This window comes from Haliotis rufescens, unplaced genomic scaffold (assembly GCF_023055435.1).
Source record: "Haliotis rufescens isolate VD_foot unplaced genomic scaffold, xgHalRufe1.0.p SCAF_50, whole genome shotgun sequence".
NCBI classification, from domain to species: Eukaryota; Metazoa; Mollusca; class Gastropoda; order Lepetellida; family Haliotidae; genus Haliotis; species Haliotis rufescens.
The window spans coordinates 3,009,954-3,026,104 of record NW_025964224.1 but is presented as its reverse complement, the minus strand read 5'-3'; the positions used below and the strand labels follow the sequence as shown (position 1 = coordinate 3,026,104).

The following is a 16,151-nucleotide window of genomic DNA, read 5'->3' as shown; positions in this document are numbered from 1 at the left end:
ATGAGAGTGACAATAGGGACAGCACTAAGATCGCTTTGTGCACGTGGGCCTCAGATTATGTGAATGATAATAAGTGGTGGTTCTTTTAAACGCGCACATGCTCAAGACTTCTCACCTCATCAAATGTAGTGGTTCGTCTAAATGTTGCCTCAAAGGGGTATTGTAGGTACTTGACAGTAAAAACATATTGTGCTAACAGTTTCTCTTGACGTTTGACATATTTGCAATTATTCACGCAGTTTAACACTTCTTCGGTATTTGATAATGTCATAAATTCAAAAATCTGTCTTCCAAGTGTAAGAAAGAAAAAGTGCAAGTTGTCAGACATATAAACATATTTTAAACATGACTTTAAATAGATATATTTTTAAAGTCTATTTTCAAAATTAAACTTTGACTTTTCCAGTGGCCAGAAAGGCTTACATCCTTCAATCTCTCCATTGCAATTAGCCTATCCGGTGATTGTGTCTGTTAAGTACGTATAAAAAGGGAAGTTTTACACAACGTGTGTGGTTCTAACTGTTTCACGCAATAGCTCCCAGCGTTCGACACATATGTTTATGATTTTATTAGTACACACGCGTGTGCATTAAGTGGGTACATAGATAAATTACAGTTTCCAGAAACCGCTCTGCTAATGACTCAATTTGAGGCGTAAATGAACCGCGAGCTATGCAAGAAATTAAGCACGTGAAACTTGTGCATGTCAAGAATTGACTGATCAGCTGTTGAGCCGAGAGGTGAAATCTACACAGCTTTCGGGGAACACATTGCAGAATAATATCAATTATACAGTACCACGTGACGGACGCAACCAATCACCGACAAGCAGCGTTGAGCATTATCATAAAGCACAACCCGACAGTCATCTTTGTCTGTGTTCCTATCGTCTACACTGGATAACATTAACTAGCCACGATTTCAGCACATTCTTCATAATTTTCCTTACTCAACAAAACGGATTTCCTAGTTTACAGGTAGGTACGAATGGATTATTTCGTTTGTTTCAACATTCTAGTACCAAAAATATTTCCTAAAACAAAATGTCGGATCAAGTCTCTCCATTTTATTTATCTTGAATACACATTTTTCAACATGTCACGTGCAATATTTTCGTTATGAATGATAAAATCAATTTTCCTCATCGCCAAGAGGGCAGGTGTGGCTATTTATATTACAGGTCGATCTATACCCATAGAAATAGTATCCGTTATCACCCGACAACACCCATCGATTATCAACTTACTGTGGTAGTTTCGCCCAGGGTAAGCCCAATTTCAGCATTTCCTTGATACAGGACTATAGGTGGCATACATTTTGCGTTCAATTGTTCCGAAACAGAAACGAAAATATATGTTCATACATTCCGAATCTATAAACATCTGATGAACAACATGCGTCATCAGCGTTGATTGTGTCGGGCAGGGTACCGTTACACTGCCCTGTTGATAATATTTACATATAATGTGTCGTTTACTAAACCTATTTCATGAGCTGGAGGTTAAAATGCATTGTTTCCATGCCATACAATATCCGACGGGGGAAATAGACGCATGATCCCGATCTCATATGCCGTGATATTAATTAATACCATGTACGTATATATGTCGCGTTCTCCCAAGCATTTCTACCGGGGGTTTATAACCTATCGTTATTAACATCATTTCCGTGTACATTTTATTTACAATTTGAAAGTAGAAATATTTGCACGGCCCACATCGCTAATACAAGGCTTTGTTCGTGTGATTCATTTAGCAAATTGCACAGGAAACTTAGGCTAATATTTGTTACGATTCAATAAATCCACACAGAGCTTGTGTTTCCTATAGGAATACCGACAACAATTCGTAAACAGTGGCTGCACGAACTGCCACATCGTACTAACACTCTCGACATAATATCAGGTATTTACTGTTCAAAACTATTTATTTTCATGGTCATTGTGTTTCAAGTTTACGATTCGTGACTGGTGTACATTTGTGCGAATATTTTCAACAACATTTTCTTTAAAAGATGCTACTGTTTTGTTGAAGTACATGTAAAACTTTGTTGCCAATCCCCAGTCGCCATGTTTGAGGTTTGCTGCTAATAGAGAGGCTCTTCCGTCGTGTATGAGCTGTCGGAATGTCAGTTAAAACAATCAGCCTCAAGATGTTCCCCTATCTCTACATCTCCCCCTACATCCGCGTGTTTATGTTGTCTGAATGGGAAACAAGACCCCCTGTCGGGCACAGGGGCTGGCACGCGACTGGGGTCTGGTGTTACTCTCTACTTTCACAGTCCCCCCCCCCCCCCCCCCCCCCCCCCCTCCCCGCCCCCTCTCCCTCGCCCTCTCCACCTCTTCCTTGTCCACATCCCCGACCACTCCGATACGTCCTCATACTGTACAAACAAACCCTGCTTTATCTGATATTTATTTAACTTCATAACGGTAATGTATCATATTTCAAACTCGTAATGATACAAGCTACATGGGTGTATTCTGCTGAATCTATTAACCTCTGAGAACACATCTGCTTTTAATTTACTGTTTCTAGAAACAAAACTACAACTTTCTTGTTTTTAGTTTATTCATACTTATTTTTTATATATGGACCGGAAGCCTTTATACAAATACGCTATGTTGACTTTGATTGTACCTCATCCATCTTCTACTACTACTACTACTACTACTACTACTACTGTAATTGTACTCCAACTGTTCGATACTACAGTTACTACAACTACTATAGATTTAGATAGACTTTGATTGTACCTCCTCACTACTACTACTACTACTACTACTACTACTACTACTACTGTAATGTAATTGTACTCCAGCTGTTCGATACTACAGTTACTACAACTACTATATACACAGACACAGACACAAACACACCCCTCCCTCCGACCGGGGTTTCCATCATGCTTCCTCCAGGCTAGTCTGGGTACATGGATCTGCAACATCTGGCCTGTTCTGTTTCACGGTAATAGCCGAGCAGCCAGAGGCCCGACCGTATCTATCAATGATACAGCCACCGAGAGACAAGAAGGCTCTCATCCATGTCAACCCTTCTGTCCAGGTACACAACCACGGTGTTTCTGAACAGTGTGACTATATATTTTAGAAAATATATTCCTGTGGTTTTTTTGGTTAAAATATGTAATAAAACGGTTTTTTCCCCGATATACCGTTGCTTGCTGATCAGTGTCAGTATAAACGTACTGGTCATTTCCACTGTTGTGAACTGAGCTAACCACACTTAGCGTTATTTGTTTGTTTCTTGTTTAACGCCGCACTCAGCAATATTCCAGCAAAATGACGGCGGTCTATAAATAATCGAGTCTGAACCAGACAATCCAGTGATTGACATCATGAGCATCAATCCATGCAATTGGGATACGATGACATGCATCAACCAAGTCAGCGAGCCTGACCACCCGACCCCGTCAGTCGCCTCTTACGACAAGCATACTCGACTTTTACGGCAAGAATGGGTTGCTGACAAACTACATTGAAATGCCATTCATCGATCTATAGGGTGTTCTATTAGGGTGTCATGTTTAGCTCTTGAATCGTTCTGTGCTGCAGTTCACGATTATATAGAAGAAGGGTGCTGATCATGTAAACACACATGCTTGTTTAGTTCTCATTTAATTAATAATGTTCTTTTTCGATGAAGTGTTTGATGTTATTTAACAATTCAGATCATTGTTTTACATTCAAGAACAAACTACGTGATTCGTGTAATGGAATTTAATTGATTCAATGGAAGTATGTGTTTTGCATAATTACTAAACGTATGTATCCCTAATAGGCATTTCTATTTTCTTGTAGGATATCGATTTAAAACTGTGTGATATGAGGGAGAAACTGCTGTCATCTGAATGGTATGGATAGATAGTGTGCAGTATATAGGAGTACATCGTGTATGCTACCCGCCTGTGTGTTCACCTGTACCTATAAGTAACGGTAAATCTGTCGAGTTCTTCAATGCTGTTAGCAGCAAAGGCGCGACTGCAGGGTTAAATGAAATATGACAAAGAAACTCTACATTTAGTATCGAAGTGAGAATTAACACGAGAATGTAAACAAAACACTTCAGCGCTCAACTCGAACAAAAGTACATTAGGAAATTAGTACAGTCATGCGAGGAGTAAGTCCTCTGAATGACAAACATTCTGGAATCCATCACCGACATAACATTGGGAATGATCGGCCCCAGGTCCGTTAATTGAGTTTATTCAGGGCGTTGTGGCGTGGACAAGGCGACAAAAGACATGGCTTTGTGAAACAGTTAATACTTACTCGGCGACTGTGATATATAATAACGGACTGGTGGTTAAGTGCAAAGCTGTGTGTTTCGCTGTAGTATCAACTTTGTCAAACGCGAACTCTGAACTGTCAGTTCATACCAATGGTTTCAGTGAAGCGATTATATCGTTCTTTTATTAGTGACGGATATCGCTGTCACGATAAAAGAAACGTATATTTTCAAGTGATTAAAAGAATTTCAACCATTCAGTGAGCCTGACCACCCGATCCCGTTAGTCGCCTCTTACGACAAGCATAGTCGCCTTTAATGGCAAGCATGGGTTGCTAGAGAGAGAGAGAGAGAGAGAGAGAGAGAGAGAGAGAGAGAGAGAGAGAGAGACCTAACGTTATAATAGCAGGGGTACATGGAAATAGTGTGTATAGGTATTAAATGTTTGGGTTTTTGGTGTAACAATGTTGCTTCACTATCACAATTTAGCTTGATAAGCAGGTAAAAAAACCAGAAAAAATGCCTTTTGTGTGGTAATGTGCGGTTGTGTGGCTGTTTTATTATATATATACTTGGCCTTCTTGGGTGAACCAGGCGTGCTGCTAATGATCTTTGCCTCATGAACATGAGCTCATAGCGAGGACATAGAGGCAGGAAATCCTCCCCGCGGGTTCAACTGTGTCTTGGCTAGGCAGGAAACAGCTGGTTACAGAAAGCACTACTCTGCTTGGCCGGTCAAGCGCTCATTGTGTTTCTGTAGTCAATTGTACAAGGTGTTTTACAACTAAAAACATTACTGCTTTAGCGTATGTAACTACGTACTCTAAGGAAACCAGGTTTTAAATTTGCCTTTGTTTCTCTTGTCACTGAGATTGAGATTGTGATTGTCAATGCATATAAAAATGGTATTTGTGAACTGAAATGGAAAAGAAAACGAATTAAAATCATTCAAGATAATTGACAGGTAAAAATACTGAAGAAGCGACAATAAGATGAATAGCCATCCAAGATACCGCAGCACGTTAACAGAATTTGTATTTCAATTATGAATATGTATGAGTACACAATGCCATTTAGAAAGTGGTCAAATGTAACAAACGTTATATCTGGGATAACACTCAACTAAGAAAAGGACGAGAATCTCTCCTTTACTAAGAAAGTGTTATCCCAAATACAATTTGTTATATGAATATGTAATTTTGTAATATGTGTTGTATATTACAAATGCACTAGATTTAACTTTTATGATATTTAAATAGAATTTCGCAGAAAAAAACGTTACCGTCAAGTACGCCATCAAGGGTTCTTTTTTTATAAAGCAGGTAAATGTTACAGCCAGCTTGCCTCCAAGATAAATGACAAGGTATAATTCTTCTGAAATATTATTTGAAACATATGCATATCGGGTATTCGCATGCTTCAGTAAGACCTCCACAGAGTGATACAGTTATAGGTCATGTAAATGGTATCTTAGCATAAGTTATCAATGACGTGTATATCTATATGTAGAGTGATGTCAGTTTGAAACCCTCCACGTGACGTCAAGGTTATTAGATAAGCAGAACGTGATCCAACGACACTTGTAGATTTCAGTAAGTAAAATCATAAGTGTTTATTGTAATTTGACGTTTCTGGCGTAATGTCATGAAGTACGACACATGTTCTGGAGTGTACGTTCCAGTCAGTCGTGTGCGATATGTTTACCTTCAATCTCATTAAAATCAGATCTTAGTTCTTGCTACCGCTTTGTTTAGCGGTAGCGACTACTAAGATCTGATTTTAATGAGATTGGTTTACCTTGAAATCACGAGAGTGAGTGAATATTGTTTTACGCCACATCAAGACTGCGATCCTGGAGCGATTGTGCGGCTTGGAAATAGATCCTTCTTTCGTCACACAGAGGATTTTAATTTCTTACATGGAACGAATTCTAAAATAGTTGTTTTGATGGGAGTTAGTCAATATCGCATAAGATCTTTCCTTCGGGCACTGCAAACAATGCTTGATGTCAACATTTTCAAATAATGATCAAACTTATCATACATGAATATATAAACCGAACACGACGAAACATGCGCAGACACAACACCGCCCTGAAGCTACACGTCACGTGACTCATTAACCCTGGGTCACATTCTCGCTTGGTGGCCGAGGATTCATCACATTCCAGTAATTACGTGCAAGGGAGGGTCTCTCCGATGAGCCCTCAACATAAACCTTCACAGAACCCGCATGATGTGTTAACGGGCTTGTATATATACAGCATGGCAGGTTAACTGCGGGTAATGGAGCATCTTTCAGAAACAGGAGCCGTGTCAATAAATACATCGCGTTTGTGCATGTCTGTCTCTTCGTTTGAGTTTAGGATTCGCTCCAACGAAAACGGGAAAATGTTTCATTAATACTTTCTTTGTTATATCTAGGATGATAAATTCTATTTTATAAATGTGTTGAAGTTATTTACGCCAAATGGCGGATAATCCAGACTGGTTTTTCTCTTGCATTGACATTTTATATTCTTGTTTTAGATGGCAAGTTAAGAGTTTGAAGTAAAATTGGCATCCTTGATTTTCGTAAGCGGCAAAACACATTGACTATTTACCTCGTGTACATTGCTTTTGGACTTTCATGTTTTGACATTATAACCAATTGCCACAAAAAAGTAACCGTTTATTTTGACACTCTCAGTAATGGTTACATTTAAAAACAGAAAAAAATATCACTAGCTCGAGAACGTCCAGAGATAACCAGCCGAAACATTCAATGAGATAAAAAAAAAATCAGATTATCTAACCTTTAACCTGTGTTTAGGGTTACACTTCCTGCATTTTGTTGAAACAAATTCGCCGTCATTTGTACTGTCTTACAGTCTGGTTCGCGACAACATAAACAATGATTATGAAGTTTATGTTCACACTCAGTGAATGAGTGTTTTTAACATCGTCGTCTATACAGACATCGCTCAGTCCAGGGAGTCTATATTCACATCCATTCACAGCTTACCACAGGCCCTGTCAATTGTCGCATATGTTTTGTAAGCTACATGTTGTCAACCGCTGTCGCCCCAGGTACAGTCTGTACCTGATAAGTTGTGTCACACTCCGTATTTGACAAATGTAGTTATATTTAGTTTCATTAATTACACTGAGTGGAATGAATATATTAGTAGTATAGGTAGTTGTTTGTCTTCTAGGTTTGTTCTTTTTGTATTTAATGCAGGGCTCAGTAATATTCCATTTAAACGGCGTTGGCGTATAGTAGTAGTAGTAGTAGTAGTAGTAGTAGTAGTAGTAGTTGTAGTAGTAGTAGTAGTAGTAGTAGTAGTAGTAGTAGTAGTTGTAGTTGTCGTTGTCGTAGTAGTAGTAGTAGTAGTAGTAGTAGTAGTAGTAGTAGTAGTAGTAGTAGTAGTTGCAGTAGAAAATATATGAATATAGTTAACATTTTACGGGTGCCATATGCGTATTTAATGTGTAGAGACAAAACAATCCGATAGCGACACATGCGAACGATCAACATATCTGATGCTCTCGTTTCTTGCTGAAATAATTGAGGAGAGCAAATACACTGTCTGTGTCGTGAAAGACTGAATCAATATGGCTTTGAGGGATTTAGGATTCACCTTGGTTCGTGAAAATGATGACAATTGCCCCTTATTGAGGCTGTACAGTCGCGCCCTGCAACACCTGGCTGTGTATTGACGCGGCACGCGCGCACGTGGCACGTGAAATATCGATAACGAGGTTCGGACGGGTGGTTGACAGACAGCGGGTGACAGCTCACTTGTAATTGATTACAGGTAGATTTATATCTCACCCGTTTCCACCTGCGCGTCTGACCTTACAACAATCGGCTTCAGTATGGCAGATGTGCTATGAATTAGAAATAGTGAGTGGATGGCAAACGCTCATCCATAATAATACACAGGATATGTATGTTTAAATTGTTGTAGTCACGATATTGCTGAAATACTGCCGATGTGACTGTAAATCTTAACTCACTCACTCACTAATACACAGGATCCACATTTAAGTCGGATCTCACAACAAATAGGAGGTATTAGGTGTCTCGTCTACTACTGAATCAGCACGGAGCATAAACGAAGGAATTATTTGTTTAAACAAACAAACAAACGAAAATCGAAACGTTATAAATTATCTGCAATACATTTTCATTTGAAATATTTTGAATAATTTCTTTTATTAATTTGATTCAGGTCTACGTGTTCACTACGTTATTCTGGTAACAGATGTATGGAGATCTAGAAGGGACAACAGATGTATGGAGATCTAGAAGGGACAACAGATGTATGGAGATCTAGAAGGGACATAGTCGCATTGTTACGTTGTCGCCCTTACAAAAACATGGAAAAAGTGCCAAAATCTACCAAACCGCGACAAACGCTACATTTTAGCCATTTGGGCCATGTGAGGATGACAAGACGACAATGTCCCTTCTAGGATTCCATACAGATGCGTTTAAGACTAAACGGAGTATTTATCCTGTAAGTTAATCAAGTCAATGTGCACGTGAAAAAAAACTTTTTCTTATAATAGAGATATCTCTTGGTCGTCAGTCGTCACGAGGCCGCGATAAACACAGGTGACAAGCTAGGGAAAACACCACCAGCCCAAAACATAAACATAAAATTACATGGGAGGGTAAATATTTGATAACGGCACTTTACATTTGTTTAAACAGTAGTACAGATGGTTGAACACTTGAATTAACGCTGCTCGAAACATAAAAGAAATAACGGCACAGGGCCGATGGGTGGTGTGCATTATTCATAGCGGGAATAGTTCATGCTTTTGTGTACAGTTTAGGGGAATGAATAATTAATCATGTCCATATTTGGCAAACAGGCGATTGCATATTACTGAATGCGAATTTTCGAACTCACTTAGTGTTGTGTGTGTATGTAAATGTACGGGTAGATATCGGTGACCCGTGCAGATCCGGGGTAGAATAGGTCTTCAGCAACCCATGCTTGCCCTAAAAGGCAACTATGCTTGTCGTAAAAGGCGACTAACGGGATCGGGTGGTCAGGCTCGCTGACTTGGTTGATGCATGTCATCGTATCCCAATTGCGTATATCGATGCTCATGATGTCAATCACTGGATTGTCTGGCCCCGACTCGATTATTTACAGACCGCCATCATACAGCTACAATGATCAATATGCATCAGATATAGATCCATTTGTGTGATATAAATTTTCTCGACAATAGTACATGCAGCAGTTCGGTACAGTGATATACCTCGCCATAACAATTTTTTAAAAAAAGAAACGCCAACTTGGGTAAATGGTGGTTTCCCTTTTTTTTTAAACCCTGCATATGAAAGATAATTTCAAATGTTTGCATAAATTAAACGATTGTGAGTGTCACCAAATTAATAATCTTGCCCAAATTGCTATCACCGTTAGTGCACTCGCTTAAAGTAATGTGATACCAATGGAACACTACTGTATTATCGTGTTTTTTTTATAGATATAAGTTTGATACATTCAGTGTCCGTAAAGAATTGCTTACATATCACAAACATACACTGTTAGATAACACAAATATATACAATATGATTAAGCAAGTATACGCTCTTATAAGGTTAATAGTCACATTACCTTCTCCCCCTACCGGGTACCCATTCACTGCTGACTGAACAGAGGCGTGTTTCGAACAAAGTCACTTGCCAAAAGCGACAACACATATGCTACAGGTGCTTCAGTGTGGGACAGTTCCGAAGTCCTAGAAACACGGCCCCCCTCCCATCTAACCTCCTCGCACAACGTTACTAAAATATGTGACTACACAAATATACACGGCGTGATAAAAAAACATTTCCGCCAATTTTATATTTCAAGAAACAAATTTACAGAAACTATCAAACAATTTCACATTATTCCACCACTATTGTTTCTATTATTTATATAACCTTTAAAAGTCAACTTCTAGCAATATTTTATGTGGCAGTTAAAAACAAGGCGTGAGTTATTTTCCGCCATCATGTCGACAACCGAAATGTACATATGATTGACATGTTGAAACAGACCACTAGTTACGTAACAACTCACGAGGAAGTGCCACGAGCTGTAGGAAGTATTGCTTAACACAATAGAAAGCAGGTGACACAATGTGTTAGTATTACTGAGAAGACAGCTTGATTATCTTAATCCGCGCTAATCCCCACAAATCCCCCGACAATGATTGTTTGCATTCGGGTTATGAAGTCTATTCAATTTTGAGTACATATATCATTAATATTTACCTGTCAATGCGTGCGTGTCAAAAGTTGACCATATATAAGTAAATTTTATACGGGTGTAGAAACATATTTTCTCCGGTTCTGATCTGAACAAGTATATCCGAAGTGCTGGTGATCTGCTCGTTTATAATAAGAATTTGTAGGTGAGTGTATTTAAAATCATCAATAAGGAAAATAATTCCTAGATGGTCTTTATTTTGGTGGGTTTTTTTATAAATATAACAAACATTTATTTTTCAGTAGATTTTGATTTTTTTATGCTACATATTTTAATGTTGTTCTTAAAAGCTTCATGTTTGAAGCGTTTTCTGAATTATGTTTGTTCGTTAGAAGTAGTTTTGTCCGTAACATCTTGTTTACCTGCTTTATTAATGTCAGATTACGCGGGCAAAGCATTCAACAAAGGCATCGTTAATCACGGGAATTAAAATCTGTGTCTTTGTCACAGAACATGCTCTTTCGGGTTTAGGTAATTTCTCGTGGGCGTGACATGGTACGGTTAAAGAAGCGGTCATAAAATTCACAAGGCGGGCGATTTTTCAGTTCAACGGTAGCGTGCACGTTTGCTGAAGGGCCGCAAAATCTGGTTGATTTATACGTTTTTATTTTCCAATTATTCTATTTGCATAACAAATACTTTGTCAGAATGAAAACAAGACTTTCAATTTATTCAGATTGTTGGAGCTTATTTATGTTAAAGCTAAAAACCTTCAAACAATATTATGTTAAATGCCTTTCAAAGACTTAAAGAATTGCTTCGTTGCCATAAAATCATCAGTATATGATTAAAGGGGAACAAATCACGGTGCATTAATAGAAAATATGTAACTAACATTTTATTTTAACAAAAACATGTCACAAAGAGAGATTATTATTTTTACAAACCTACAAACTGTGCGCTGTTTAGCCGGTAATGTACATCTATGCTAACAATGGCTGTGTATATTGATTGTTACATGCTTGGAGTATAAAGTCTAACATGTAATATTAACATATGTTGCCATTATTATTTACATTTCAGACGCAGCTGTTACAATCATCAAATAAGTTAATTATTGGTTCTTTTCAACAGAATGTTTGTTCAGCGGATTATACTCTTAACATCTTCATCCGCACTGCCTTAAACATCACTAACATAAACAGCATCAATTACTTGATAAGATCAGACGAAGATCTCGATCCCGATCAGCGGCGTTGGGTCCCGCTTCAGTAGCCCGAAGACTCCGCCTCCATCACAGTTCAAAGCTCTTGTCCAATGAGAAATTGGCAGGTCATCACGTGGAGTATATTTATATCCCCAAAACAATATTATTGATACCGTGTGCGAAACACGCATAATGTCATCTCCAAATCATCATCATCATCATCATCATCTTACTATGCGTGTGCGAAATACGCATAATATCGTAAGACGCGATATTTAGTTGCGTTTCCTTGAAAAATAGAGGTACATTATCGGAAAGGAAAGGTCACTCCGCTATATACTGCAACAACAATTGATTTACTAATTTTGGCGACTGTATCTTATCTTCACTTTGGTAGCTTGCTACAGACAGATGAGTTTAAGTAAAACATATTTTGCTAGCAACAAGTGGACATGGAAGCTTTCTGTCAAAATAGACCCGCCAGTGTAATCCTACCTAATTTTGAAGTTACCCAGCTTACTGTTGCCGTGAAGGTATATTTATGACTCAAATATCGAATTATCATAAAATCACATGGTTGGATGAAGAAGTTTCATTTAATTATTGCTGACGTTACCCGACATGTGGTACCGTGTTCCACTCCCCAGTAACCAATGTGTGTCGCATGAAGCGGATAACTGTGTAGTTATATTGACTGGCAGGTGTTAACGTTCAACGTTTAATTGCTTTCAGCAGGTTTAGTTTGTCACGTGGAGCCACCCCTGGTTCACCTGCTCCAGGCTCCGACACACAGATCTGTTCGCTGACATATGTCTACAAGAGCATTCAACTTCATCCACTAACTCTTCAGGGTGAATTTACAGGTCCATGTTTTCATTGTTTTCATCCTTGTGTTCCAGTGTCCCCCGTGACCGTTGTCCACTGTAAGATGGGTGCCTGTTGTACAAAGAAGCGGACCCTGGACCTGACCCGCCTGGACCTGACTCAGGTGTTCTCGGACTACATCTGGAACAAGCTGTACCCGGAGGATGTGGGGAAACTCAAGGCCATGATGACACGGAGGAACAAGTGCAAGGTGGAAATCAGGTACAGGACACGAACTAACCATCGTCTGGTGGAGAATGGATGTCACATCACAATTAAAGAATGAATGATATAATGTGTCCGACTTTCATAATGTTGGATTGAACAAGACGCCATAACTGTTGGGGTTATGAGTGAGTAGACTTTGGTTTTCATTCGCTTTTGGCAATATTACAGCCATTTCAAGAGATATGTGGACAAAGGGATTCACACATTTTACTCATGGAAGATGCATCGCTTATGTTCTATATCTTGGTAACGTTATGTCTCGAATAGACCAAACATATGTATGAGGGATATGTGAACACAGTCGACATGGTATAGACACAACGTCCTATAGGTTCATCGTATTCGTCTTCGATATTTTCGGGTTATTCTTGACAGAAAAGGGCCTCTGTGTTTCAGATGGGAATACCTTCAGAAGGCCAGCTCCACTGAGTGGCACGACCGAGCTCAGGACATCGACAAAGAACCCGAGGAGCCAGTCTGCATGCACTTCGCTCATTACGAGAACAACACAGGCGAAGAACAGAAGTTCAGTTTCGGCGCTGAGCGGGAAACTGTGTCGTCTGCTACCTTTGAGTTCATGGAGAGCTACACTATGGGAAAAGAGGCAAGCATTGAAATTGGGATCCCGGATTATTTGAAAATCGGCGCTGGCGTCCACGAAGAGGTCACAATGGAGAAAAGCAACAGCAAAACGTTCGAAACTCGACTCCAGTGGAGTATCAATTCCGACATCAGTGTCAACATAGGGCAGAAAACCAAGGCCGAGATGAAGATTGTGGAAAAGAAAACTCTTTCGGACTTTACCGTCGTCAACAAAATGAGTTACAACGAGAACAAGGAGACCAACAGACGGCGTCTGCCATACGTTATCAAAGATAAGGATGATAACATTCTCTCTGTTGGGAGCATTTTAAACCTCGAGGCACCATTCCGGGGTCGTCTGCCGGAGAAGTGCGAGATGGTTACATTCGAAGATGGCGGACGGAGTATGGTCATCCGAGTTTCTGGCACGTGCAAAAGCATCACGTGGCAGGAGCAGCACGTGAAGGTCGAGTCTGAGAAACTACCCTAGAACAAAACGTTTGTTCACGTTGTCAAGATGGCTTCGTAACGCATGGAACGTCTCCGAAATAGGAAGAACATCTGCACAAATTCAAATATTCGGTACAGACTCAACGTAATCAAATTGTGCCATATTAAATTACCATGGAAAAGATCGGCTGTTGACGTTGCCAAACTGTTTACGTAACATATTTAACTCCTTTAAATTTGCAACGTCTCGAAAATAGGAAGAACGTCTACACAAATTCAAATACTTGGTACCGACTCAACGTAATCAAATTGTGCCATATTAAATGTATTGGCGGATGTCCAAGCCCATGCACATTTGGAATGAAGAGCCATAAGGGAATGGCATGGCGATAACTATACTCTTAGTCCATATACAAGGTCAAGAATACCCCCACCGTATACGTAGTACTACTGGGTTTGGTTCATGTAACAATGTAACTAATCAGATAGATCGAATAGCCCTTTTAATATACCCTAGACGCCAGTTTCCAAGTCAAAATGTAAGGGGAGATAATAGAAGGTTCATGCGTAGGGTGGTAAGGATCGTGTTTAACTCCAGCAATGATTTGTATATATTTAGGGAATTGCGTACGATATTCGTTGCCCATCTTGAAGAGTGCTTTTAATAACTGATCAATACAATGTCTTTCATCTCTATGAGAGAGCACTGCATATGGAATACAATATATGCATGGCATTTAATGTGTCCGTCATATGGTTGTAATCATGTAAGGAAAACAGAAATACGTTCAGTTTGATGAGGTAGACATTTGTGTTGGATTGGGCTTCACGTAACTTGGTGATTTGGTAGATCCGTTCTCAGACAGGTTGTTTTTATGTATTTCCGGGATTATTCTTGTGTTGTGACGTAACAGGGACATTTCCCGGACATTAAACCTAAGGACACGTCTTGATCCAAGTCTGACACAAGTCACCACTTGACTTGAAAAGAGAAGTCACACCAACATTCGTGATTCGTGCTATTGGTGATGATGACAGGTTACAGAAGTCCCCGAGTGTTGCAGGATTGGGCCAAAGGACATGAATGTAGAGACGAGCACCCAGTTATCAGAATGCTCAGCGCATCCCTAACGACAATAGGAACAAACATCGGTGTAATGATCATTGTTTTTATCTGGACCTTACAGCACATTCCCATACACAGGGGTGGACTTCTATACTTACTTGATATGAGCGCCTGTAACTGCTGTCGAGACGTGCTTTATTTAATTCGCTGCTAGTGCGCATGTATGTACTCAAAATAAATCATGTGTGATATTGTACATGCTGATTTTTTGTAAATATATCACTTTGTTTTATAACATGTCTATATTTCATCATGAAAGCTTTTGAAATAAATTTGTGAAGATTTGTAAAAAATTGGTTTTGTCACATTTCATAAAAGCAATCAGAAATTGGGCGCATATTTTAAATGCCGATGTAAATGCGTGTATTGAAACACATTTTATTGTAGAAACAACACTGAATCTCACAAGTGAACCCTTCGTGGTCGTCACAAGGATAGGAATGTTTCCCTGGTAAGCAGTAGTTGTTAATGTGCCTCGGTTTGTTCTGCAGAGTTGCACACCTTGCCTGTGCCAGGAACCGCAGATCTAGGTTCGAATTCCTGTACAGGTGTGATGCCGGCACCTTACATGTTCTCCCGCTCCCGGGCCCCATCAGTGTTGTGGATGTGTACAGGTGTGATGCCGGCACCTTACATGTTCTCCCGCTCCCGGGTCCCATCAGTGTTGTGGATGTGTACAGGTGTGATGCCGGCACCTTACATGTTCTCCCGCTCCCGTGCCCCATCAGTGTTGTGGATGTGTACAGGTGTGATGCCGGCACCTTACATGTTCTCCCGGGCCCCATCAGTGTTGTGGATGTGTACAGGTGTGATGCCGGCACCTTACATGTTCTCCCGGGCCCCATCAGTGTTGTGGATGTGTACAGGTGTGATGCCGGCACCTTACATGTTCTCCCGGGTCCCATCAGTGTTGTGGATGTGTACTGGTGTGATGCCGGCACCTTACATGTTCTCCCGGGCCCCATCAGTGTTGTGGATGTGTACAGGTGTGATGCCGGCACCTTACATGTTCTCCCGCTCCCGGGTCCCATCAGTGTTGTAGATGTGTACAGGTGTGATGCCGGCACCTTACATGTTCTCCCGGGCCCCATCAGTGTTGTGGATGTGTACAGGTGTGATGCCGGCACCTTACATGTTCTCCCGGGCCCCATCAGTGTTGTGGATGTGTACAGGTGTGATGCCGGCACCTTACATGTTCTCCCGGGCCCCATCAGTGTTGTGGATGTGTACAGGTGTGATGCCGGCACCTTA

General features: G+C 40.1%; 1 protein-coding gene across 2 annotated transcripts; it reads left to right on the top strand.

The window, feature by feature from the left end:
- The first annotated feature begins 833 nt into the window (after positions 1-833).
- LOC124120948 lies at positions 834-15,187 on the top strand. 2 transcript variants are annotated; one of them, XM_046483865.2, is made up of 3 exons: positions 834-977; positions 12,550-12,736; positions 13,139-15,187. In XM_046483865.2, the coding sequence occupies exons 2-3, from the start codon at positions 12,579-12,581 to the stop codon at positions 13,812-13,814; spliced, it is 834 nt and encodes a 277-aa protein (XP_046339821.1). In that variant the 5' UTR covers positions 834-977; positions 12,550-12,578; the 3' UTR covers positions 13,815-15,187. The 2 variants fall into 2 exon arrangements, with proteins under 2 accessions (XP_046339821.1, XP_048240714.1); XM_048384757.1 differs by lacking the exon at positions 834-977 and adding an exon at positions 10,583-10,648.
- Positions 15,188-16,151: the final 964 nt, after the last annotated feature.

What these genes read in the sequence shown, in the direction of transcription:
- LOC124120948 (XM_046483865.2), top strand. Translation starts at nt 12,579, where the DNA reads ATGGGTGCCTGTTGTACAAAGAAGCGGACCCTGGACCTGACCCGCCTG. An exon ending in AAGTGCAAGGTGGAAATCAG is followed by an intron (nt 12,737 to 13,138) that starts GTACAGGACACG and finishes TCTGTGTTTCAG; the next exon opens with ATGGGAATACCTTCAGAAGG.